The 26042-nt window shown below is 44.6% G+C and overlaps 1 protein-coding gene across 8 annotated transcripts in view; it reads right to left on the bottom strand.

The window, feature by feature from the left end:
• ebf1a (EBF transcription factor 1a) overlaps positions 1 to 26042 on the bottom strand; it is a 70738-nt gene that overhangs the window by 3469 nt on the left and 41227 nt on the right. For 2 of the 8 annotated variants that reach the window (XM_049758264.2, XM_049758254.2), the window contains exons 8-16: positions 24902 to 25043; positions 22524 to 22654; positions 19965 to 20091; positions 11571 to 11659; positions 7519 to 7584; positions 6343 to 6505; positions 4137 to 4316; positions 1565 to 1762; positions 988 to 1056 (exon numbers count right to left, since the gene is read on the bottom strand). In XM_049758264.2, coding sequence (XP_049614221.1) covers positions 989 to 1056; positions 1565 to 1762; positions 4137 to 4316; positions 6343 to 6505; positions 7519 to 7584; positions 11571 to 11659; positions 19965 to 20091; positions 22524 to 22654; positions 24902 to 25043 — 1164 coding nt within the window. In that variant the 3' untranslated portion in view covers position 988. The other 6 variants (XM_068650114.1, XM_049758274.2, XM_049758283.2 and 3 more) reach the window with 5 other exon arrangements.

Below are 26042 nucleotides of genomic sequence, written 5' to 3'. Positions count from 1 at the left end.
AAAAGTGTCTTTCGTCTTTAAAGGGTGAAATTCTTACGTTACGTTAAGCCTTATAATGTTAATATGCTCCTTATAGTTTTTCATTATGCATTAATTCACTTCCACTACCTTATTAAATTATTGTTTTTGTGCATTAGTATTGCAATATTGCTAGACATGGGCACCCATTTTGCTTCAAGTTACTAAATATTGTCTCTTGTCCAATCAAGGTTAAGAAGAATACATGACTGACTTAGCATTATTATCTTTGTAATGATAGATTTTCTTTTTCTCGCTGCTCTCGTATTGGCTCATGCAGGTGGACCCAATCTGTTCGATCGCCAGTCATGCTTCACTCCTTAAGCCATTCCCTCCCCCCAGTTTTACACATAAGCCATCACATGGAGGAATTTTTCATATAAGATATTGGCTTCCTATTGATCCCCCTCTCTCTTCAATCCACTAATTCCTGGGTTATTTCCTAAAAGCGTTCGTCTTGCTGGGATTAACTGAATGATGTGTGTGTATATCTGTGTGTGCGCGTGCGTGTGTCACTATGATCAGCGCGCAGTGGCCCCAGGGTCACCATGTTCAGTGCTCATCAACGCCAACAGAGGAAGTGAGGAAGTGCTTAGCTTGGGGGTCTGATAAAGATTCCCATCCATCATTTCTCTGGCGCAGGATCTCAACACCATACAACATCCTGCCTAGACGGGCCGACTACGAGCCGTGCTGGATGGAAACGGGAGAGCAGAATGACCCCTGGTGGCACGGCGCACACCTCTCAACGGACGGCAACCGCAGCACAAGGCAGGAAACAGGAAGTGAAAACAGGAAATGGAACACATATGCGTTCCCACTGACAAGTGGAGCGTGACAAATAAAAAACCGAGAAGGAAAGGCAGGGCAGGATGAGCTGCTGCTGTGAACGAGCTGGGTGGGACAGCGTGGGATGGAAAGAAACAGAGGAATTGCGAACAAAAAGAGAGCGAGAGCGGGGTAACATACTTCAGGAGAAGGCCAGGCCCTGCAGGGAGCTGGCTGATGAGTACTTGCTAGAGTCCACAAAAGACTGATCTGAAGTCAGGAGGGACAGTCAGGGATCAAGAAGGGTAGAGGAAGAAAAAAAAGGGTGGAGTGGAGGGAGAGAGGGGTAATAAGAGGCAAGAGGGAAAAGGAAAAGGTGAGAAATTGTTATTAAAAGGAGGTTAATGTAACCAGCCGGCATTGGTGATTAGCAAGTCATGGGCGGATGATTGTGTTGGGCTTTAAAGAGTCCAGTCACTGGCGGAGCTAGAGAAGAGGCTGTGGGGGCACGGCCCCCACATCCTAAAATATGCAGGCACCGCATCACGGATGTTTGTTTTATTTTTGGGAAACTTTTTTCAACGTTTAAGCACGTTCTCCATAGAGAACATAGAATGACTCTTAATAATAATATGATCTATTCAATCTTTATTTCTGAAAAATTTAGAGCTATTTAGTAATATTCCTGGAATATTCTTGGCCACCCATTGCCACCCAAGTAAAAATTTTTTAGCTCCGCCAGTGTGTACACATAACTTCTCTGCTCGCTCATTCTTACCTTGCAGGCTGTTAGCGGTGGCGCTGGTGCATGTGGGGGGTGGCGAGTTTTGGGGTCGTACAACGGGGGCAAAGGCGCTCTTCTGCTTGACGGCGGCCGACACCATGTTAGCAGGGGAGAAGGAGAAGATGCCGGAAGAGCTGCTGCAGTTGGAAGGCAGGCTGGTCGACGACGCCATGGTGGGGCTGGACGGGACGACTGGGAGGTGTGGAAGAGGAAGGGGGAGGTTGGACGGAGGGCAGGAGAGGGGGATGGAGGTTGTCAGGGAAGAGGGATGGAGAGAAAAGATGAAGACGGAAAAAAGGGAAAGAGATGGGGTTAGAGAGAGGGCCGAGGGCAGAGGACGGGCAGACGGGACGAACAGAAGGGGACTGGTCAACGGATGATGGCAGGGGGGATAATAGTTCAGAGGTCTAGCACACATACCTTTTACACAGAGACATTCATTTATTTTTTTAATCTATTGAATATATATTGATATGACTTCCCCCCTTGAAGACGATTTGATATCCCAAGACCTGAACCCTCCCGTTTTGAAAATATTGATAAGAGTGATGTTGCATTGGACCAATTGGTGGTATTTCCCCACCAAAGAAGATCTTTCAACTTAAACTGCCAGTTCAGATCCAATTGCTATTTCCTGTTTAATGGTCCAAGATATATTGTCTCCTCTCTTATTTGCGAAGCTTAACCTACAACCGCAAGACTCTTGGCAGCATCCCCTGGGCAATGAATATTATGCTCAAGGGGGCATGGTGAGGGACCAGAACTGGTGCTAAAGCGAGGTCCAGTGTTGCCTTGAGATACAAGTTTAATTACTTCTCAAACTCTCAACTGAAAACATTTGGATCCCAAGTCATCTTTCACATTGAAATGAATAGAAATGCCATTAATCCGTCCCAGCCTCCACCCGATAAAAAAATAAAAAATAAATAAAAAGAGCATTCTATAACGCTGTACTTTTTAAAAGCATAATAACGATTGAATATGTGTTAAGAATTAAACAATTTGTGTATTGAGATTTAATGCTGCAATTGTAATGTTAATACTTTTGTGCATTGTGTTTTGTTTTTGATTTTGGGGGTGTTGTTGTCCTTCAGTGGCGCACTGGTTAGCACGTCCACCTCACAGTTAGGAGGGTGCCAGTTCAATTCCACCTCCGACCCTCCCTGTGTGGAGTTCGCATGTTCTCCCCGTGCCCGTGTGGGTTTTCTCCGGGCACTCTGGTTTCCTCCCACATCCCAAAAACATGCTTGGTAGGCCAATTGAGCACTCCAAATTGCCCCTAAGTGTGAGTGGGAGTGCGGATGGTTGTTCGTCTCTGTGTGCCTTGCGATCGGCTGGCAACCGGTTCAGGGTGTCCCCCGCTTACTGCCCGATGACTGCTGGGATAGGCTCCAGCACGCCCACGACCCCCGTGGGGACAAGCGGTATAGAAAATGGATGGGTGGATGGATAATAATAATAATAATAATAATAATAATAATAATAATAATAATAATAATAATAATAATAATAATATAATAAGTTAATGCCATCGTTGCAACCAAAGTTGGGCATTTTTATTTTGAAATGGAAATTGTTTTCATCAAACTGTGCAGGGATAAATGGCATTCATGAATTCATATAAAATATAAGAGTGCGACTGCCATTTTGAATCTTGGTCTTTTCTAGAGATTCTAATGGTCGTATGAAAGTCATTTTCACAGCTTGGAGTGGTATTTTCTGAAGATTTCTGTTATTAAATGATATAGCAGGATTTGTGAATGTGTCTCCAAAGTGAAAATGGAGATTTTCTTCACAATGGCTATGAGCTGGATTTACTGTACATGTGTGGCACCAGCTCCCTCAGCCAAATTCTGTCTCTCCCACTGACATCATCCCATCTATCCATTTCTCAAGGGTTTGTCTTTTGTCTGCTAATACACTAAGAGCATTTTCCCCCTCAGTGATTTTACAATCAAGCAAGTCGTATTTCACCTGCCCTCTGATATCTGCTTCTGCCTTTATTGTTGTTATTATCCAACACTTAGCTTTTATGGCCCTTCCTGCCAAATCCTTGCAATAAAGTCATAATCCATTTATGAAGGGGCCTAACTAATCAATTAATGAAAATTGGACCTACAAAGGCAGGCTGAGGGGCCATTGATTGAAAGTGTCTGTGTGGGGCCGATGAGCCTGTTAAAATACTTGTTAACACCCAGGAATCAAAGAGCCGAAATGAAATTGCTTCTCTAGCAATTAGTTTATTGATTTAATCAAGGGTCTTTAATGTAGAGAGTGAATGTGTGTGTGTGCGCGCACGTGGGAGTGTGTATGGAGTGCTAGTGTAGGGTGTGTGTGCGCGCATGTATGTGTCAGGGGCAACGCTAAGGTGATCTGCTCCCCTTTGCCAATAAAGGGAGGATTTGTGTTTGACTCTGTTCTTAAAGAAATAGATGAGCCAGCTAAACTGCTCAATTTGCTCCTCACACGTCAAAGTTTGCGTCCACTTCTCACTCCTTAACTACGGCACCCACTCGTTTGACTCACGTGAGGGCCGATAGCTTCAAGATGTGATGCATTTACTCACTAGCATACGGTGAGTTGCCCGCGGATCCATTGAGGAAGTTGGGCGAGGTGCCCAAGGTTGCCATGCCAGAGTTAGCGTAGCCATTCATGCTAGTGGAGACAGAGCTGTAGCTCCCCTGCTGGGGAGTGGAGCTGGGAACATAACCATGAGGGGACACACTGCTCGTAGTCCTACTGAAACCTATGGACAGGGAAAGATGGAGAGGCAGAAGAGAAGATAGAAGGGAATAGAAGAGAGAAAGGGTGTTAAGGATATAGTAGAAGAAGGCAGACAAAAATAAATCCATGCAACGCTGCCTTTGAGAGAGTACGCAGAACACCGGAGAGGCAGACGTCTCTGCGATCAAACCCCCTGAGTGGCAGAAAGTGTTAGACATCACACATTTCACACAAGAGCCACCATACTGCGTAATTGACTGTAATGAGGAGATAGAATGGGAACCGAGATGTTGTCCCAAGTTACTTTTAGCTTAATGTTCCTTGAATTGAAATAGGCGCTGCTCAAACGACACTATGCGTATCGTTGGATTTGATTTGTGTCCCTTAAGGTACAATTACACTATTGTACCCTTGAGGTCTAATTATTGAGCTCCGATTTTACAACGAGACCTCAGAAGTCAAACGCCTCCAAAGTCAAACATAGGTTGTACAATTCAGAATTAGGGTGGCGGGGAGAAATGACTCTTAAGTCACCTCAAGAGGATTTCTTCATCATCACAATCATCAGAATTGTTGATGTGTGCATAAAAGTGATGTGCATTGTGTGTAGTTTTAAGAGTATGGAAATGTTTGAAGATGTTTCTAAGTGGTAAGAATTACTGTTGAATTTTGGGATCGTGTGCTATATTTATGGTTTGAACTATTACTTCAGGCAATTCAGAGGGCTGCGTCAGTTATTCACAGCAATTTGCTATTTGCAGTTGCTAACTTTTACAATTGTGTGAGGTGGAAAAATGGCTCACCATCGATGTAAACCGTTATTTATTTTAATAGTAATGTCTGTTTGTTTGTTTTTTAGACCATGGAAGACCTGTAGCCACTACTATGGTTTAGTATACCATGACCATAGTTGGTCCCTAGAACAGATTATTTTTATAATAGGAATGATAATCCAAAATTCCACTTTAGAAGGTCCACTGTGACAGTTTTTTGGGGATCCCAAAGTCACTGCTATGTTGCCCAGCTATAAAGTGCAGAGGATACAAAAGCCTTATGGTGCACTATAGCTGTGCGTATGCAGCTACACTGCTGCAACGGATAAAGATGACTCATTGCGGTGGGAGGGGTACATCACTTCATACTACCTTGTACGTGGATAATGGCCACGGTGAAATAAGCCAAAAGAAATGTTCGGACAATCTTGGAAGGCATATGGCACCGAGAGAAGGCAATGAACAGAAAGGCAGGAGAAGCGATAAAAAAAGAGTGAACCAAGTACTAAAACAAGAGGTCTCTAACCTAACTGGCTCTCATCCAACAACAAAGAAAACATATATACAGTATATACAATATATGGCAATTCAAACTTGTGTAACCTCCTCCAAGATGTGAAGATTTCTGCTCTTTATTCTCAACGGGCTGTAGGCTACCAGGCGGCGAACAGTTGGAGGCTAAGATAGAAGACTCCAAATATAAATCCCTGGTCCAAATGCTGACACAGCAGAAAATAACACCTGGAATTGATCACTAGTGTGCTCTCTTGTGTAATAGTGGCTGCGCTTTAAGCATCAAAGTAGCCTCTTCCAGCATAATTAGCACATATTGCTGCAGTACATAAACCATAAGTCAAGAGGCTTTTGTTTTCCTCGTTTTGAGATGATGCTCATTGCAAGTATTACGACATATCCAGAGGCTGATCCGTTCACCCGATTTTCCCTCCTTCCCTCGATACATGTGATGAATCACCCCTGACTGCACCCACATCTCTCTCTGTCAGACGGGGGCCGACCCCAGTCTAATATACACACCCCTAGGACCCGCTCATATTTCTCCATCGTGCCTCATCCCTGACTTTCTACTTCTCCATTCTTTACAATCTCTTCGTCTTTCTTGCCTCATCTGCACCTTTCACTTTTTGTTGCCACTGCCGCCGCTCGCGTCCTGCTTTCCCCGCGTTTAACCTCCACGACGGTCAAAAATTACTCACGCTTGGCAATCAGATGATGTAATGACAACAATCCTACCAGATCTGTATCATCTTCTCTCACCCTGATTGGCCGTTTGAGCCACTTCTGAGCCGGTGAAGGAGTTTACGGCCATCATGCCCGCGTGGACAGATCCGCTGCCAAGACCGGCAAGCTGGTTGTGCCCTCGCGGCACTGTCGTATAGAGGGCCTCTGCGATGTCTGCTGCTCGTTTCAGGATCATTTCCTGCCATTGAGGGAGGATCAGAAGAAGAGAAGTCAGGTCCTATGTCTTCTTTTGCTCTCTCGATTGCTCGTCTATGGAGCTTTCCTAGCTGTCGGCACTCTTCACAACTTGAGTGGATAAAACTTGCATTTTGCTCATGTCCACAGCTTAAAGGGATATTAGGCCTATTTCACCAGTAAATAGTATTTTTTTAATCTAAAATTAATTTAATTAATTTTAATTAATTGAATTAACAATTGTTTTTCACGTACATTTAATACCTTTGAAATGCAGTTTGCTCCTTGTCAACTAACCGATTTACATCACATGTGCTGAGGGCTCAGGTTAAGACAAATCACTGCTAAGATTGCAAATGTTATACGACCAAACCCAGAAAAAAGTTTTTTCCTGAGCCCTCAGCACGTGATGACATTTTCATTCGTTAGCAAAGGCAATATTTTTATCGCATTAAATGTTATCAAATTAATCATACAAAAAATATTACAATTTTGCGACTGAAAAATTCTAAATAAGTGCACTATCCCTGTAAATGATTCATTCTAGGCTTTTATTTTGCATTTTCTTTGGATTTTTTTTTGGGAGGGGGGACAAAAGACAGACAGTAAAAGACCCAACCCTCTGTGAGCAAAATGAACATAGTGATTTATTGTTTTGTATTGTACGCATATTAATATATTGTTTTATATTTTAGATGTGGTATTTAGTGTGGCTTGACTTAATTTTTACAGTTGTAAAAATGTTGAAAAACGAGACAGGTAAGGTGAATCTGGAAGGGGACTCACCTTTGCATTATAGCTTCTATATTGTTTTTTTTTCTCCTATTACTGGCCGTGACAGATAACAATAATAAATTGTTTCATAAAAGCGACTCTTTCACTGTGATGGTTTTGCGGAAGGCTACATTATGATTTATATTTCTAACAGAAAGTTTGGTTTGGTTCTACTTTAGAGGTCCGAATTATCTCACAGAGACGTCCAAAAAGGAAAATGATGCTAAAGTTTTTGTGCGCTACCTGGTTGTTGTGAGGCATCCCGTACAAGGCTTCCACCAGGTCTGCCGCTCGCTTTAAGATTACCTCCTACAATCAGGAGCGAAAAGAGGAGGGAGATTGATCATGAGTGTGGCAGCTGGAGGAGTTCAGTCACTTTCATTACATTTCACTAGTAGCATTATGCTGTGAATGCAGAACAGAGGCTGTACGACAGGAAGAGGGCGGTGAGAGCGGGCTAGAGGAAGAGAAATGGCTCTGTCCGTGCACTTTGTTACTTGCTGGGCAGTTTGGGAGCGCACAGGGAAGATACCGTTAGCCGTGAATAAAACATGAGCCTGTATCTCTTTATCAGTCAAGCATCTTTTGCATCTTCGGCCTCCTTCCTGCTGGATCATGTATCCCCTGCTCTTGGTCACATATCAATATAGCGTCACACAACATATCATCAGGCTGACAGGGATACAAGTCCCCTTTTAGCTGGGGCGCACCTGTCTTCTGACCCTTATTGACCCTGAGCATCTTCCACACAAATAGTCAGGCACCCACTTAGCGAGATAAATGTAGTTGCGCTGTGGAATGGAGTGGAATTTCCCATATCAAATATTTTTCCTTGCATATAGTCTTTGTGCTCGTTTTCCATCACTTACCCTCCTTTTACCCTCTTCGTTCTTTTCACTCGTTTAGTCTATGTGTGTCTCAAGGCAGTCCTTATATGTGCGTGTATGTGTGTGATGTAGACACCTTCAGCCCTACGGAACCCTTTTTAAAAGTTAATGTGCCGGGGCCAGGATATATGCTGGAGGCGCGACAACCAGAAAATTGCAGCCCCCTTCCCTTCTATGCTCCCTCGTTTCTTTCTCCCCCCCCGACACACGCTGTGCGTTATACCCTCCACAGTGTATCCCTCGCTGTGAACAAGCCCCGGAGCATGTGTGCTCTCTGTTCCGTGACACACCGCCTTTCAATCAGACCTCATATCACACACACGCACAGACTCACACCCACACATACACCCGCAGCCACACACATGTGGAGGCTGTCGAGCACGCCCAGGACATGACGGGAGGGTCAGGAAAGCAATAAAGATTGTAGAGCGCTGTCCGAGGTGCTAAATTCACTCAATAATGGGAGCGCTGCCTCTGTGTTAACCTCCCATTACTAGCACTATCTGGGGGAGGGGGGGAGGCAAGGCGGCGGCAGTGGGGTGGGAGGTTTGGAGAGACGGCAAAAGAGGGGGACCAAAGAGGAGGCCCGCTCCGTGTGATTGAGAAATGTAGAGGCCCGAGTGAGGTAAGTGGTTCTTTAGTATGTATGCGTCGTTCCTCGCCTGCTTCTCACTACTTTTCCTCCATGCCAGATGCCTCCTAGGGATTACTGGATAGGTAAATGGATGGATGGGGGGGAGGGAGAAGGAGAGGAGGTAGGAGGGGAAATGACGGAAGAGAGAAGCATTATGGCACAAACAGATCCCCAGCTGGAGAAGGACGGTGTTCGTGGAAGACGTGGGATATGCCGCACTCCATGAAAAAGGTTCTCAGGGGCCTTCATCTTTTCTCCCCATATTTTGGGGGAAACACTAAAGCCAAACAAAAGCATGCACTCCATCTTCCCACCACATTTCCAAAACGTGCACGTTAAGGGACTTGAAGACTAGAAATTGTTGTTGAATTGTTGTTGAGAGAGTGAATGGTTATTTGTCTACACGCACCCCACAAAGAGCCAGTTCGGGGATCCTAAAGAGGACAAGCAATATAGATGGCTGGATAAGGTGTGCAGTTTTCAGCACTCCAACCATAATGTTCAAACATCTGTCTTTGATTGTAAAGGCATCAGCTGTGAGCAGCACCCACAGATTTGTGATCAAATTCATGTCTGGTCTGTAAATGGTAAGTTTTTTTTTTTTTTTTTTCGGTTATCGTCATTGTCTGGATCTGTTTTGTGTCATTTTCAATTGGAGGTATAGTGACGAGTAATGCACAATGAGTGTAAACACCAAACATTTTGGAACGGAAAATAGCTGCTTTAATCTTGGCAGCCTTAAGCTACCATACGTTTATTTGTTTCTTTTTTTCCTTTGTGAGAAGTTCATTTATTGATAAAACAATTTTCTAAACCACTTATCCTGTTCGGTGTCGCAGGGAGCTGGAGCCTATCCCAGCTGACTGTGGACAAGTCTCCAGTCAGTTATCGGGATTCAAGTAAAATCAGTGTTGATTTCGTTGTTTTTCTTTTTAAATTTCCAACATTTCTGATGTCAGTCTTCACTTTAAACCGTGTTTTTAAATCGCCACCGGAAAGATTTCTGTATGTATCTTTAGTGATTTTTGTGTTTGTGGAATTTGCCCATCTTGCTAGGTTAGAGGTAATCCTTAATCAAGGCTTTATCATGTTGAATGTCTGTCATATAAAAATAATTGGTGGTTTTTTTTTTTTCATGCTGTGTGTCAGCAAATGGCTGTTGACAAGCTGGCCACGCATACAGCAACCATCCTCTCCTCACTCATCTATTTCATGTCTCCTCTTCTTCGCTCTCTTTCCCATTTTCTCTATTAATCACTTTTTCATGGTCCAGTGGCCGGTCTACTTATCGGTCTCTCGTTAGCAAAGAGATCTGTCCAGAAGCTAAACGCGATTAGGCAGCGCTCCAGAGTCATTCTGATAAACAGATAAATGTGGTTAGCGCCATGCTGCCTGCCTTGCCCCGCCGCTGTAAGGAGAGACCATTTCCTGGGCGCAGGGTCTCTTCCCGTAAAGTCAGGCCCGTCGAGACGTCAACAGGAAGGGGAACCTGATCCAGAGCAGAGCCTGGCCTCGTCTGGCAGGACGGTCACTCATTAGCCGGCCCCAGATCCCCTCCCCTGCACCACAACCTGAGCTGCTAAGCGCCGTCTGCGCGCTGTTCCTGCGATCCAGCGCTCCCTGCTTCCATACTGGCGGACTATTAGCGACAGCACGGTGCAGCTGGACGACATCACGACATATGGAGACAAAGCAGGCATTTCCAGGGTTCATTAAGAATCTCCTCACTAAAGGTGCCTCAGGGAAAACTTTGTTCCTAATTCAAGATTCGGCTGGAAAAACAGGCAGAGAAAAGGCTTGGCTTGCACTGAATGGGCGCAAAAAAGTTGCCAGCGTGTGCCCCTCTAATGATTGAGGCCAACCGTTGAGAGGAGTGTGGTCAACAAACTGTTATTACCTAATAAAGGCACAAATCAATAGAGCTGAAATGAACAACTGGGCCTGCCAGCTACTGCTGTTCATTTAGAGGAGGAGGAGACACCACGGAGCGAGGGAAGGAGGGAGGAACAGGAGGGCGAAAGAAGAGAGATGTAGGGGTTTAAAGACATCACCAGGACAAGTCCCGTATCCAACAGACATGACACACAACCACGGACAAGTGATTTCTTTATCTCCCCTCTACATCTACCTGGGCTCTCCATCTCCACCTCACGGTGACGTTTGCTGTGTGTGTGTGTGTGTGCGCGCGCCCAGGCGTGTGCATGTGCATGCTGCTCTGTGAAAGCGTGTGTGTTGGAAGTAATAAAGTCCACCCGGGGTTGACTTCGATCCACTGACCCAGCAGGAGGTAGACTGGACAGCTATGATGGATCACCTAACCTCCTTCTGCCTCTCTCTCTCTCTCTCTCTCTCTCTCTCTCTCTCTCTCTCTCTCTCTCTCTCTCTCTCTGTCTGTCGCTCTCATTTCCCCCTCTTTTCCTCCCACCATCACTCCCCCTTTGCCAATCTAAACGACCTTACGCACAGCGCCAGCATGAATAGAGCTGCTTGTGCGTTTTCGGTGCAAAATAAACTGCAGAAAATGACCATGAACGTGTAATAAAATGTTAATGTTCCCACTGCAAAGTGTCTCAGTGTCCAGGGAATACAGTCATTTGTCTGTATGTGAGGTCATGCTGCCCTTGTGGCATGTATATCCATACGCCATATGAAACTGTAGAAGACGTAAATACATCTCGGTATCAGTGTTACCAAGACAAATTGCTATGCAATAATTGCGTGTGGCAGACCGACATGGTCACCAACAAATGAGAGGAGTCGTGGATGCATGGTACCTTGGGTAATCTCTCCTGGTCTCCAGGGTGTCTGGGGATGACCTTCTGTAACCTCTGGAAGCCGTAGTCTATAGTCGGCTCGTTCAGTGCTGAGCACAAACAAGAACAGACAGATGGGAAATTCAAATGCTTGATTCTTAGTAATGAAAACACGTGTGTGTGATGATATGAAGGAGATGAATGAGCCATTCGCTTCTGCTGTCGCAACGACTGAATTAACCACAAGCGCGTATGAATATTGCAACATTTGGCACAAAAAGTGGGTGTTTTATTAGTCCGACCTGTGCCTTTGTTTGCTTGTGACGTAATGAATCTCTCTCTGTCATCCGCTTTGGCACTTAAAATGCCACGATTGAGGGTATTTCTGAGCATGCATGTGTGTAAATGTGTGTGTGTGTGTGTGTGTGTATGTGTGTGTTTGGGCATGTGTGTCCTGTGGTCCTGTGTTGATCAGCGACTAATATAAGCAATTACAGAGCCGGGTTCCAATATAACAAAGGCTTGATCGCTCCGGGGAACAAACTAAACACACACACACACGCACGCACACACACACACACACACACATACACACACACTCACACTGTGTACACAGAGAGAGTCAGATCATCCAGACAGCAGGGAAAAAGCATTCGCTCTGTATGCTGTGGTCGTGCTACTGTAATTGAATATGAGAAGATTTACCATGAATATTTAAACATTTGAATAAATACAATGAAGATCTGAGGCTTACAGTACAAACACTTCAGAGGAGGATTGTTGGATAAATGCTCGCCCCATATAATTAATTCCTAATGTACTCTCTTGCACCCCTCACTCTCTCCGCCCCCACCACCAACAAGCCCCCTACCTCTTATTCCAAAGCTGCCCTAAAGCAATAGCATTGTTTTCAACAAAATACTAATGACTTTTAAATTCACAGTTTTAAATAAACCATATACAACATAGTAGTACTTGATGAAAATGTCAAACCGTTTTTTTATTGGCATTCTAGAACACCAAATGAAGTTTAATGGTTGATGTTAAGTCCAGTGAGCCGACGCAAGCGTGGATATAAAAAGATGACTTGAGTTTGAAATTCCTGTTGTCAGAGCCAAATGGGTGGTGTGTTGGCGTAAAAAATACATATGTGAGGGATTGCCCTTATGTGTTTGTGCCGTCCGTCCGTCTGTCTCCCCTGTGGGTCACAGCTTGGACGTTTCCTGGGGCCCGATGCCCTGCTCGCCTCACATCTGAGCAGCCAGGCTGACTAGAAAAGAGGCCCCCAGAGGCTATGAGTACAAGCTGTCCTGCTGGACCGCTCGTGGCTCCTCCCCGAACGGCTCACTCAAACAGAGAAGCCGAAAACAAAGAAACGTGCAGGGTTGCTGCATGCTCTGTTTTGATGGCACATACAAATTTAGACGAGACATTTCAATCTCCCAATGGAAATTCTTAGCCTGACACACCCAAATGAAAGCGAGGAGAGGTAACAGGCTATGGAATTATATTGGAGTGGGTGGGGGGTGAGAAAGTAACTGCAGTGGAACCGCGGAGGTCAAATACAATCCGTTCTGGGACACTTGAGCTCCAGTTTGATTTCAAAACTTTCTCATAAGAAAAAAGTGAAATTGAATTGAACCATTTCCAAGTCAAACTGCCCCCCCCCCCAGAAAACACTGCCATCTGTACAGGCAATGTTTGAGGGAACAGAAGTGAAGAGAACTTTTTCTTAACTTATGACTTGAAAGGGGAGATCAGAAAATTTCTAATTATAGGATGGGCTACAGTATATATAGAAGTTTATGTAAAATCTGTAAAACCTTTGATAAAAATGTTATGATTCTGTTCGAAGACGACGTTACCCATCCTTGACTTCTCTCTCCTGTGCCTCATAATGTTAACTTGAATTTTAGCAAACAGGCGGTCATCGCCTGCCTCAACGTTGCATCATCTATGCCTGACATACTTTTGAAATAATCTCGGAACGCACTTTGAATTGCAACTCTGCTTACTTCATGTAACGTACGGTATGTTTTCCCACAAGTCAGACATTGGTCGTCTCAAACACGTTGAACTAGTTTTCAAGCCGCATTTGTTCTAAAGATCTTGGGCAAATACCACATTTTACTTCTTCACTGATAAGCTTCATCACATGATCACATACTAATGAACCTAGTGGGAATTGTGTCTGAGGTTAAATATTTGGCATTCCCCATTCAGTGACTCTCTATGTCAGCGGGTCTCGAACCTGCAGCCCCAGGGCCAATTGCGGCCCGCAGGATGACAGTTAGTGCAGCCCGTGTGTGTGTGTGTGTGTTTTGTTGTTGCCCTGAGCGTTTCTTCACTTATGGGCTACCATAGGTCAAGCTCGTGACAGCTTTCGGCAGAACGTAATTCTGAACTGACGTCAAGTGGAAGGAAAAGACATCCTGTCGCCTAGTCCCTGTCACGTCTTTATCAAAACCTGCTGTGAAAAGAAGGTTGGGGACAAGAACAGCCAATTTCGGAGCAACCTGACATGTCTTGAATGCACAGAGAAAGTTACAGTGCTCAGGACATCTGATGTCATGATCCAACTAGACATGCAAAGGAATACGCAAAGTACCAGTGAACTGTTATTAATAAAGGTTGCTTGTGCTTTTTTGAACACAATTTTGCAGAATACTTGATGCAGCCCAGACACACCCAAACCCCATCAATATAGGTTGAGTTTGAGACCCCCTCTCTATAATCTTAAAAGGCAGAATTTGCGTTCAATTAGGCTAAGTGGCATCGGGTAATGGCTCTCACAAAATTTTCATCTGAGACGCGTTTATTGTTATTGCTGACTTTTTTAAATCAGTTCTTCACAATGTGGCAGATGAGTCTCAAATGAACACTAAGAAACTCCAAAAAATGCAAAATATACAGAGATAGCCCCCATAAATAAAGAGGCAATCTTGGTAAATGAGAGAGGAAGTCATATTCTCTGCTTGTTTGCAAGGACCATAAAACAGAAGAGGGGTACATGTGCAGGGCAACCTGGCGCAGCACGCTCTACCTGGCGCTGGCTCTTTGGGGATTTTTCACTCATACATCTATTTCTCGATATCCCCCATTTCACATTGGGAATTAATGCTGGAAGAGTACAAGCGGATAGCGTAAGCGAGCAGGTGCAGTCCGGAATTCACGGCACACTCTCCTGTACAGGTATATTTATAATCTTTAGCTGTCGCTCTCCAGAAGAGCAAATCAAAGCCAGTAAAACATAAATGCCATAAATAAATGAATAGATGAGCAACAGCCCTGGACTGGAGGGATTCACCTAGCAATCACCCACATCAGATCAGATCAATGCTCATGGAAATTTCATGAAGCTTAGAATCTACACCGCTTCATATTTCACTATAATAACCCACAGAGCCGCAGGGGGAGAGGGACGGAAGGGGTGAGTGGGGGTATGAGGAAGAGGGGAGGAAGACAGAGGTGGGATGGAAAGATGGAGGTATGCGCTGGCGGAGAGGACAAAAGGGAGGAAGCAGAGTGTTCAAGGGCTGGGGGACTATAATTGAGAGGTCACATTTTCTTGATTGTTACCCAGAGTGGAGGAGCAAAAGCTGGAGAAGTGGGAAGGCAAGTACGCTGTCCACCGGTCCTGCGCCACAACTCGTGCAGCCAGCCGGGTGAGCGTGGACTTGTGGGGCTAGCTAATTGGCTCTGAGGCTGGCTTTTAGCGCCTTCTCGGGCCTTCAAACAGCTGATCATATCACAACCCTGCGTGTCTCTGTCTTTCTCCCTCTCAACTCATTCGTATCCCCCCGCCCCCTTACCCCCCCCCCCCCCCCCCCCCCCCCCCCCCCACCCACCTTCTACAGTCTCCAGTGCTCAGGTGTGATCTCATAAGCGCTGCTTGGCGATCGATGCCGCCAGTGGCAGGGGGTTCAATAGCCCTGAATTACGGCTTCATTTCTCCCCCCCTACACACAGATGAGAGCTGCCCCCCTCAGCCGCCACGACGCACACACCTCCCACCCTCTACTCGCCATCCAGATCAATAGCCTACAATCTAATTTTTATCCATTTTTCCATAAACCCAGAGATTGCGTTTATTTGGAGAATCCGACAAGCTAAATAAAGCATTGCTTGAAAATGTCAGGGAGACTAATGCATGGCTGGAAATTCATACAGAGAAAAGAGATGAGTGGAGGTTTTTTCTCTTAAAGCGGGGGGGGGGGGGGGGGGGGGGGGGTCTGGGAGGCGGTGGGGGTGGAGGAGTGCTAAAAGATTCTACAAATCAATTGAGGTGTGGAAGCTACTACAACCTAAGCTCTAATTATCTGTTGCAAAAAAAAAAGCAGCACATGTCGTCAGTTAACAACACCTGACAGCGTGGATCTTCAGTGGGAGAATGCAAATTCTGCAAGTATGGATGAAAAGTGCGCGCTCGAATTAAGATACAACAAAACACAGGGAATCATTTCCCTCGGTGTGCGCTGCTCATTTCAGCGGGAACCTACATTCCAAATTCATTTACATCATCATCATGGAGCAGATGCTAGTGTAATAAGAACTGAGCATGCTAAAGAGGGAAGACAAGCCACATGGTGCAGAAAATTAATCTCAATCTCAAATAGAGGTGTGAATTTCCTTGCAGTTAAGATGGCGTGAATGTGAACGTGCGCCGCTATCTCAGCTGGCCCTCCGTCTCCAGCTGGAGGCCAGCCGTTTTAATCAACAGCAGGCCTCCACCCAAGCTCAATAAAAGACAGCATTCACAAATAGGAGCAAGACAAGTAATTGATCTCCTCATGCTCGCACCCCACTTTTATTGCCAGATGACTGCATGCTGCACTTGAGTGTCGGGGATGTGTGCGCGCGTATGCGCCTCTTGTATCGCATGTGCATATGAATGAGGAGTATATCTGGGAGTCTCGGTTTGGGTAGAAAGGCAGGCGGAGGATTTCCACTCTCATTATGTTCCCTTTTGCACAGGCTTTATTGATGGATGCCTGCATTGGCACCTGCACTATTTAATGAGATCCAATACAAAAGCTGTATCAAAATTTCTGCCACAACAAAGATAATAATGCTCACTTTTGATTGACATTGACGGCAAAGTAATAACTTAACACTCTGTTTAATAGTGCAGCTGTAGTTTGCAGTGGTGGAGAACTGAACTCAATCAAAGTGAGGGCTCTGTCTTGTATTTTGGATAGGTCAAATATGCATGAAAAAAGACAACCGATGGCTTATATGATCTTCCTTGATACTGACAGTAGAGCCATTTTCCGTTCTGTTTTTCCTGTTTGAGCCACGAGGGTTTGCACACATAGCGGATGTTGGAATTTTGTATGGGTTCCTAAAAGGTTGCAAACAGTTGCTAACAGTTTTCTTGTCACAAAGACATTTTGTTATTCCAAGGCACTATTTTCAATTGCATTGGATTGCGCAGGTGTTTTTTACCTGCAGCATGTCAAGTATTGATCTGCCATGATGATTTAAAATGTCAATCAAAAGCTGATAAAATATGTGCATACAAGGAGCTTTTATTGAAAGCTCACCTTTTTTTTCTCTGCACTGTCTGTATTTTGTCAAATAAGCAAACAAGTTTTGCCGCTCAAAAAACTAATTTGGAAGCCAGAGCAAAGATGAACAGAGATGTCAGTCGTCATCTCATCCGGTTTAAATTCAGTTCTTGACTTTTGTCTTTTCTTCTTTATTCCGCCCGCTCCTGAATAATGTCTCCTACACACCTAATATCCAGCCAGCAGTGAGAGACTACCCCTAATGTTTGTCCGTGCGTGTGCGCAGATGCCTCCTACTGCACGCGGCGGTGGCCTTAATGTGAGCAAGCAGGGCCTTTTAATATCAGCACAGACTGGAGTGGAAGCACTAAGCAGACAAGGCTGCATACTGAGGAGGGAGGGATTGCCTTTTGAACGACAAGGGCGATTCATCAATTTCCTCAATCTGTTGCCAGCACCTCTGTGCCACACACAAAATCGTGGACAACGCTGACATTATTATTATTATTACCGCCTTATATTGCATGGAGAAAAGAAAAGAGAGCGCTTCGCTGATGAATGTTATAAAGACAGCAATCTGGTTAAAGGTGATACACAGCCAAACATGTAATGCATTTATACAGGGTGGAGAGTAGGGAGGAGGGTAGCGATGGGGGGGGGGGGCAATGACCTGATAATAAGAGCGAAAGAGAGATTAGGGGGGATCGAAGCCCCAGAGGTGGGTAAGGCAGAGGCCAGAGGAGGGATAAGGGGATAAAAAGACAGAGGAAGAGCAGAGCATGAAAAACATTCTTTTATTCTTATCAGTGAAGAGCTTAATTGCCTTTGATGAGTCTAATTGGAGCTTTCTGAAGTCTAATGGCAGAGGAGTCCTTAGAGACAGCGGAGAACACATTACAGTAATGGCTTCTCTACCAATCTCTTCTCCAGCAAAAGTCCCCTCCTCGTCTCGTCCGTCCTGGTCTACGACTGTGCCGAATGTTTGTGTTTGTGCTGTAACACGCGGGTTCTTGTGAAGTACAGTGCATCAATGAGGACCATGAGCAGGACAAGCCAATGGATGGTGGAGTCTCTGTGTATATGTGTATGTGTGTGTGTGTGTGTGTGTGTGCGTGCGTGTGTGTTTGTGTGCGTGCGTGTTTGTGTGTGTGTGTGTGTGTGTGTGTGTGTGTGTGTGTGTGTGTGCAGTTTTGCAAAGTAGCAGTAGCAGCAGTATTGGGTAGTGTTGACTTAATTAGGTCTGTGTGCTGCTCGCTTTCCTATCCTCAGCAGAAGTTGATTAGCAATGCCAGCTGTCCCCAATGTAATTCGGGGTGTGTGCGCGGGTGCGCGTGCGTGCAATACGCAAGCGTATGTGTGTCTGCGAGTGGGGAACTGTGGTGACGGCGTGTTTGTGTGTGTGTATGCGTGTGTTGCCAGCTGCCATGCCGTGCTGCCAATCCTCCATGATTAGTACCCACTGGCAACTGGGTGCAAACTGGTGCCAAACAGACCCAGGAGGGCAACATGGCCCATGGTAATCCACCATCTCTCTCCAGCGTCCTCCTGTTCGCATCCACCTCTCTCTACTCTCGGCAATTGCTTTGTTCCTCCAAATGGTTAGCCCATCATTCTCATAAACCTGGGTAGGCGGATACAAGTGGCCTCTGAGTGTGCAGACTGTGAAGAGGGCAAAGAGCAGAGTGGGATCCCTCTGCCTTGACACAGTTGACTGTATCACTGTGAAGCTGCCAGTGCTTGGCAAATAGCATCATAGTGTGCGCGTGTACGCGTTTGTGTGTGTGTGTGCGTCCCAGTGGATGACCTCTGCTAAATCTCACCTGTTGAGATTCTTCAATGCATCTCTATAGAAGCCAAGAGGCAGAAAGGCGATGAATTCATTCACAGGGGCAAATTTTGAGTAAGTGAATGTGACAAGGTGAAAGAGTGGAGGGCTGGTGAAAAGATGGGGTGTTTATGCATACGCTTTCCACATGTCTGGCACATTAAAAGGCTGCACACACACACACACACACGCACGCACGCACACAGACACACACACAAACCCTACGCACATTTATAGGCTTGGCAGAGTTGAGGTCTGTTGGACAGCTCTGGCATGGCAAAGTCTGCCCACCCATCTGCCCTCTGTCTTACTAATGCAGTTAGTGTCAATGTGCTGGTGTGTGCCTAGATTCCCTTCACACATACATGCTAGCTCAGGAGGCCAATTGCCGCCTTTGCCACAAGTATGCAAACACGGACATGGATTCTGTCAAAGTATGGTATTTAAAAGACATACCAAACGTATGCCAGGGACGCATCCAGCGCGCTCACACAAATGTGATTTTGTTAAATGTTGGCACTTCTAGCAGGGGCTTACATGCTAAATCCATCAGTAGTTCAGATTACGGACAGATTTATGTGATTCACAGTCTCCCCAGAGACCTGTGTCCACGCGTCGGTTAATCACTGCTTCACATTCACTCTCCTTGCTGCTCTTTTCACTGCGTGGCTATAAATCTACACCGATACGTTTCGATGTAACACGCCTGCTATTCACATCGTCAGAAATCACACTTTCTGTATGGATCGCCCTCCCGCTGGATCCTGCCTTCGACAGGGTTAAATCTCAATAATCCCACTAATCAAAAGGTTAAACCTCCCCCTGACCTTCGCTTGCTTCATAAAAGACAGTAAACACATTCCTTCCCTGTTTCAGTTGAGGTACTGCATTATTCTTAGCCATGCTAAGGCATATATTTTTTATAATCAATTAATTAATTAATCACCGCGATACCTTCATCAACTATGTTTTTGTCGGAACCGATATGAAGGAGCAATGTTGTATGATACTGTGATCCAGCAGATCCATTAAAATTACACATGAAACTGAAATAATTGGTGCGCATCGGTGCAGAGGTTATACCTGTGTAGATGAAGCGTCCAGGTGTGCCTTTGCAGAATTGCTTGGATTTGTAGGACAGCGTGACCTCTACCACCCCAGGGATGTGTCTGGGTGGAGTCTGCACTCGGATGGCATGTGGGGTAATCAGCTATTGGGAGGCAGCATAGGCAGAAATTTCATTAGGATGAATGAACTGGCAAGCGTAACTGGCAATTCAATATTGCATTATTTTACTCGTGGTAACGATAGTATCACAAGGCAAAGATCGAATGACGCCAACGTTGTCAAATGAGAAGCATGAGTCACAGAACTGAGCTTTTCTCCCCTTTTAGATATTAAAATAAATTGAAGCAAACAAAATGATTTCTTACTTTTTTTTAATTTATGTATTTTATTTTATTTAGCACATTAGCGCTTCATAGTGTGGACAGAGTGAAATTAATAATTCAAGCTGAAAAACCTTCTGCTTATGTTCTTTTGTCTTTACATAGCAAGAAAATGACACACTGACAACTGAGTGCTCATGTAAGACATAATGAGACAAAGATGATAGAGTGTTTCATACCAAAAAAATCCTTTTGATGAAGGTTTTTCTTTATTATATTATTGTTTTTAGTTGGACACATCACCTCCAAATCAGTTTGCTCTTAAGGCCTGAGGTGAATCGATAAAGCCCAAGGCGATGTCATGCTAAAGATGGTTATGGTTGCTGACACGGATCTTTACAGAGGATTTCAAAGGTAGTTATGTGTATGTGAGGAAAAAAAAAAAAACCTCTCACTGCAAACATCTATTATGCCGCATAAGTAAACGTATGATAAGCTCATCCTCGCTGCCCCCTTGTCTCTGTGTCTGTCAGCGTTGGCTGTCTAGCTGCCGTTAGTTTACATTAAAGCGCCACGGTGTCTTTAAGAGGCTCACTTAGTGTGGCTGATGGGCCCACTCGCCGTGCGTGCGTGCGCGCTGAAGGCTCTTTGAAGGAGGAAAGCGGCAACAAGACAAAACACAGATGAGACCTCGCTGAGTGCTCGTTTTCCGCATCCTGTGTCGAACTAGCACTCAAAGCTAGCGGCGCTCAAAAGCTATCAGTGCTCCTGCCAGCGTGCAATGCATGTGTATGTGCACGTGTGTTGTTCAAACCGTCTTTTATTGCTCACTTAACTAGGCTTTCATTCTGCCATTGTCTGACCCCCACTCACGTTCCTACGCGATAATATAGGAGCTTTTTATAGAATAATTCTTTTACTAAAGAGAAAGCTGTTTGGCTGCGCTGCTCGCTGACCTTCAATTTCTCACATAGACTGCATTTACATTTTTGTTATGTGGCAGATGCTCCTTGCAAAGTGATTCATACGCTACGGCGTGTATGCTCCTTAGATACAAATTTAACAAAAGATAGACTGGGAGCCGCACATTCAGGTACTTGACAAAAATAAGATGTGATATTAAGGAAGACAAAAGGCAAGGAAGCTGCGCACATTCACTTGAATAATTTGATTTTTGGCAGTTATTCCCATTTTTTTTTTATTCAAACACTTATCATATCTAATTATTCCTAGTTTAGCTTTTCACACAAACACAATCTTTTCTTAAAAAAAAAAAATGGGGCATGGTTGCTTTGTTTTGTTGCAGTAACGCATGGCCTTGTGTATTATGCTGCATGCTTCATACTCAAGGTTGCAACATTTGTGTGTATTGGGATGTGTTTTGACAATCAGCCTTGGGCCAAATTCACACAAAAACTGGTATTTTTAAAAATAGATAAGTAAATAAAGCACATTTTTATGCATTATGGCCTTGAGAAAATAGAATAACTAGGGTGAGGCATTTCACTAAACTAAACTTTTCAGCTTTCATGTGTTGACTTACCTTATTATTTATATTTATAATTATTTTAATGGCGGAAGAGATGGATCATCATGTCAACTAAATTCAAGAGTGACAGTTATATGTAGCTCTGTGGGTGCATGTCGCTTAGCTGAAAAACAGTGACTTGTTTTGACACTCATTGTTTAAGAATACGAGACAGAAGATTTGTATTGCATTACAGTAAATCTCAAGCTGGTGATTAGGTTTAATTCACCCCACTGTGACACAAATAGGGTTGCGCCTTGGATGCATTCTAATAGTCAGTATATCTACTACATCTAATAATTTGTCAATCAGGAATTTGACAAAACAGTGATTTGTTTGATTTGTGTGTCATCTTGCTGACAAACTATATTGACGTTTTATTGTGTGGTGTGGTTTGAAATCTTTCAAGAGAATGTACAGTACTGTAACTTGTTTCCATCAAGTCAGGTTGAATGGACCCCAAAGCAAATAAGGGTGTTCCTAAAGCGCAAACAATCGGCTATATAGATGAAAATGATACTGAGTTAAAATCCCCGATTACCTTCTTTATAGATAAGTGTATTTATCTTTCATACTAATTGCCAACAATTTATGGTTTGAAATGAATTTGAGAAACTACATGTTTGGGGGCTGCTGTTTTGATTAACGAAATACAATTTACTACATGTTTTTCTTCCCTTGTGAAAAGTGCTGTGTCAGTTCTCATTTGACAAAAGGGTGACTAACCTCGCTCCAAACCAACATGGTGCCAAAAATGACCTGCAGGCCGTCAAAAAAGTTGTCGCCGATGATGATAACTGTAGCGCCCCCTGTGGTCCAGCCTTCACTGGGGCTAATGGCTTTGATGCTGGGGGTTGCTGCAAAGACACAAAAGATGAGACGTTAAGTAACCTAATGACAAGCCCATAAAGGTCTTTGCTGTTGGCATGGCGGCAAAGACCTTTATGGATATGACACATGTAACAGTCCCCATCTTCACACACACACACACACACACACACACGTTCACACACTACCTGCTCGGCCCATCCATCCCAAGGGCTGAGAGCAAGCGAGGAATACTAATCAGAGTGATTATACGCACCCCGTTATTAAACATCACCCCTGCCCCGTGTGTGAGGGCAGCAGCGGTGTGCTTGTTTTATGACACGTAGCAAAGCGTGAAGGCGTGTAAATGTCAGCTGTGCTGAGTGTCTGATCAAAGGCCACGCGACCGGGGAGCGGGGGCGACCCAACAGTAGCGCTGCCCTCAGAATACGTCGCCCTCATTAAGCAAACACTTAGCACTTGCTCAGCTATCTGCTTCCTGCACGCACTTGTCTCAGCTCTCAGTTGGTCAGTGCGCGGTCGCCTGCGGTCACTCGGGTTTGGGTCTTTGGGGAATGCCTTTTGTGAGATCTTTAGGGCTTACCTCGCAAACTGCACGGAATAACAACAACAAACCATATTTTCAATAACGAGCGCACCACTATTCTTCTGGTATTATGGATTTAGAGATTGCGGGATGTGATTGAAGAGAAGAACAACATGGGGAAAATGTATGTTTATACAAGCTAAAGCTCTTTTTTTGCTTGTTAGACATGCTGTAATTCTGCAAAGCGGCATAATCCACTTTAGACTAGGCTGACGTTTTTTTTTCCCGCCGGCAGCCTAGCCTTTGCTCTTGGCCTGACTCTGTGTTCTGTTGATCCTCCCCAACAAGCCGGAATGATATTTAGCCTGCCTATACGCCTGCAGAGATCAACATTCGGCAAGCGGCAATCTGGCTGTAATCACGGCCTAAGATGCCTCCTTTTCACAGCCGTTGATATTATGTGCGCTCCATGCGTGTGCGGATGTGTGTGTGTTTGGATTAACCAGATGGTGGAACGTGAATCCACGTGATAGGATTATACTTTGGGGTGTTCCTCTGTGCCATCTGTTCAACTCTATGCACTGTTATCTATTATCTTCTGAAATGAGCAAACCCCCCCCCCCCCCCCCCCCCCCACCCCAAAGTTGTGTATGCCACACATACACTCAACACGGCGGTGGATGAAAAGTGAAGGCAAAACAACAAAAAGAAAGCACGGTGTTTCCCTGCGTAGCATTTCATCTTTTCTTTGTACCATCAAGCACTCTTGCTCTCTCCTCATGTCACGGCTGCTCCCCCTCTCCTGTCAGGCCCTCTCTCTTCTCTCCTTCGCTCCTGTTGTTCCGCCTTCCAACCCCCATCATCAGGAGAATAGAAAATCACAGGGAGGAAATTCCCAAACAAATCTCCCTGACACGGAGAACATCTGTTAGTGTGGTGTGTCGTACTATTCTTTCTTTGTAAGAGCCAAGCCTTCATGATGACTCCAGTATGTCTTGTCTTTGTGAACTTTCCTAATCGACTATGAGAGCAGGCCGAGTAGTCCGCAGCACCTCCGAAGAATAGTCATTAAAAATGCTTAACCATAGCGTTCAACTCTTATGCAATCTACCACAGGCCATCACGCAAATCCTTACTTAGTTTAGTTTGTTTTTTTTCCTGTCATTATCATCCCTGAGGTTGACTTTCCTCAAAGAGAAAAAGAAATATGTTTCTCTTATTCAATCTCTAGGAAATTGAAATGAGAAAATAAATGGATTAGAGATTTGGGAATCAGTGCGTGCTCCCTAAATCATGTGCACATGTCATTATGAAGTATTAAAGGTTTTGGTCTGACAGTGCGAGTGCAATGTGCATGGGTGTGTTTAAAAACCTGAGGGATAGGGAGTGATGGAGGGCTGCGGGATAAAAGCGGGTCTCCGAGGAAATAAAGCCAGTGTTGGCTTTAAGCAGAACGGTCCTCATAAGATACATAGTGCTTATGCGAGACAGAGTAGAAGGCCTAGAGGCAGACACCTGAGGGGAGCCAGACGCATGGGACATACAAGAGACTCACTCGCTACCACGTTCTTCTCTCAGCACAATTTCCAAACACTACAAGAGACAAAAAGTGAGAAACACGAGTAACAAGAAAGATGGGAGGCAGAGGAGGGATTGAGTTCGGAGACAGACGGCGAGGAGGGGATGAGGAGTGTCAGGGAGGGGAGGGTGAAGACAAAGACGTCTGATGTCATCTTGCTGCTTTTAGTACCGTGTTCCAGGTAGGACTGCGTGCCTTCCGACGGGTCCAGTCTTCGAGCTCTGCGCCCGTGTTTGGAGTTATTGTGCACAAACATGTTGTCCGACACTGCCAGCACGTGACCCTCCACGCTCACCGTAGTGGACACCACCACCTGAAAAACAGAAAGCAAAGTGGAATCGATTGAAGCGACAAAGAGACTAAAGGTTCATGGGACTTGGTCAGAGTACAAAACATTGAAAGTTTAATAATCCCAATGCAAATGTGCACCTTGATATATGTAAACTCATCTTCAAGTTTATACAGTCTAACCAAAGGGGAATAAAAAGTACTTTGTAAACTTAAATTGATGAAATCTCAATCTGAAACAAAATGTATTTCCTTGGCACGTGCACCAGCCCTCCTCATACTACATGTAGATCAGTCATTACATTTTTGCATAATTCTAACCATTAACGAAGAAAAACATGCTGATCAATACAATATCTCAGAGGTAATTAAAACAAATCGGGGTGATAATTTAAAGGCCCATAAAACAGATGCCTCTTCTCAAAAATGGAGGTTTTCACCTCTAATGTAGCCCATTTATCATTTTACGGTTAAGCTTATGCACATTGTTTATTGTCAATTCTCGGCCATTTGCTGTAGATGTGAACTGTTAAAACCTCTGTCATTCTTTTGTTCTTTTTTTGTGTGTCAATGTTGTTCATAGCCAACAACAAAAATTTGGCACTCAGCCAAGTGGTGAATGTATTGAAACACCGTTGAGTGGTTTGAGATTTCAAGTTGTAAGAACTATTGTCTGCGCACGGAGAGGAGTGACTACCGATGATGACCATCATGTCTAGAGGAACGGCCGGGAAATCAAAACAACCAGCTGAAAGAGACTCTTTGCAGAGCTGGTAAGGAGTCAAGCACATCACGATCACGTTCATTTAGCCCGTGGTGTCAAACTCGAGGCCCAGGGGCCAGATATGGCCTGCCACATTATGTTATGTGGCCCACAAAGACACATTTTGTATCGACTTTGTGTCATTACTAAAAGTACAAATGTCTTCACTTTTAAAAAAAAATGGAGACATTGCTAGCAATTTTTATTACCATTCGTCCTTTTAAAATATCCAAAACATTTTACTAGTCTCTGATTTCAAAA

The sequence above is a fragment of the Syngnathus scovelli genome, chromosome 1, assembly GCF_024217435.2.
Source record: "Syngnathus scovelli strain Florida chromosome 1, RoL_Ssco_1.2, whole genome shotgun sequence".
Classification (NCBI taxonomy): Eukaryota; Metazoa; Chordata; class Actinopteri; order Syngnathiformes; family Syngnathidae; genus Syngnathus; species Syngnathus scovelli.
This window is presented reverse-complemented; position numbering and strand designations above follow the sequence as displayed.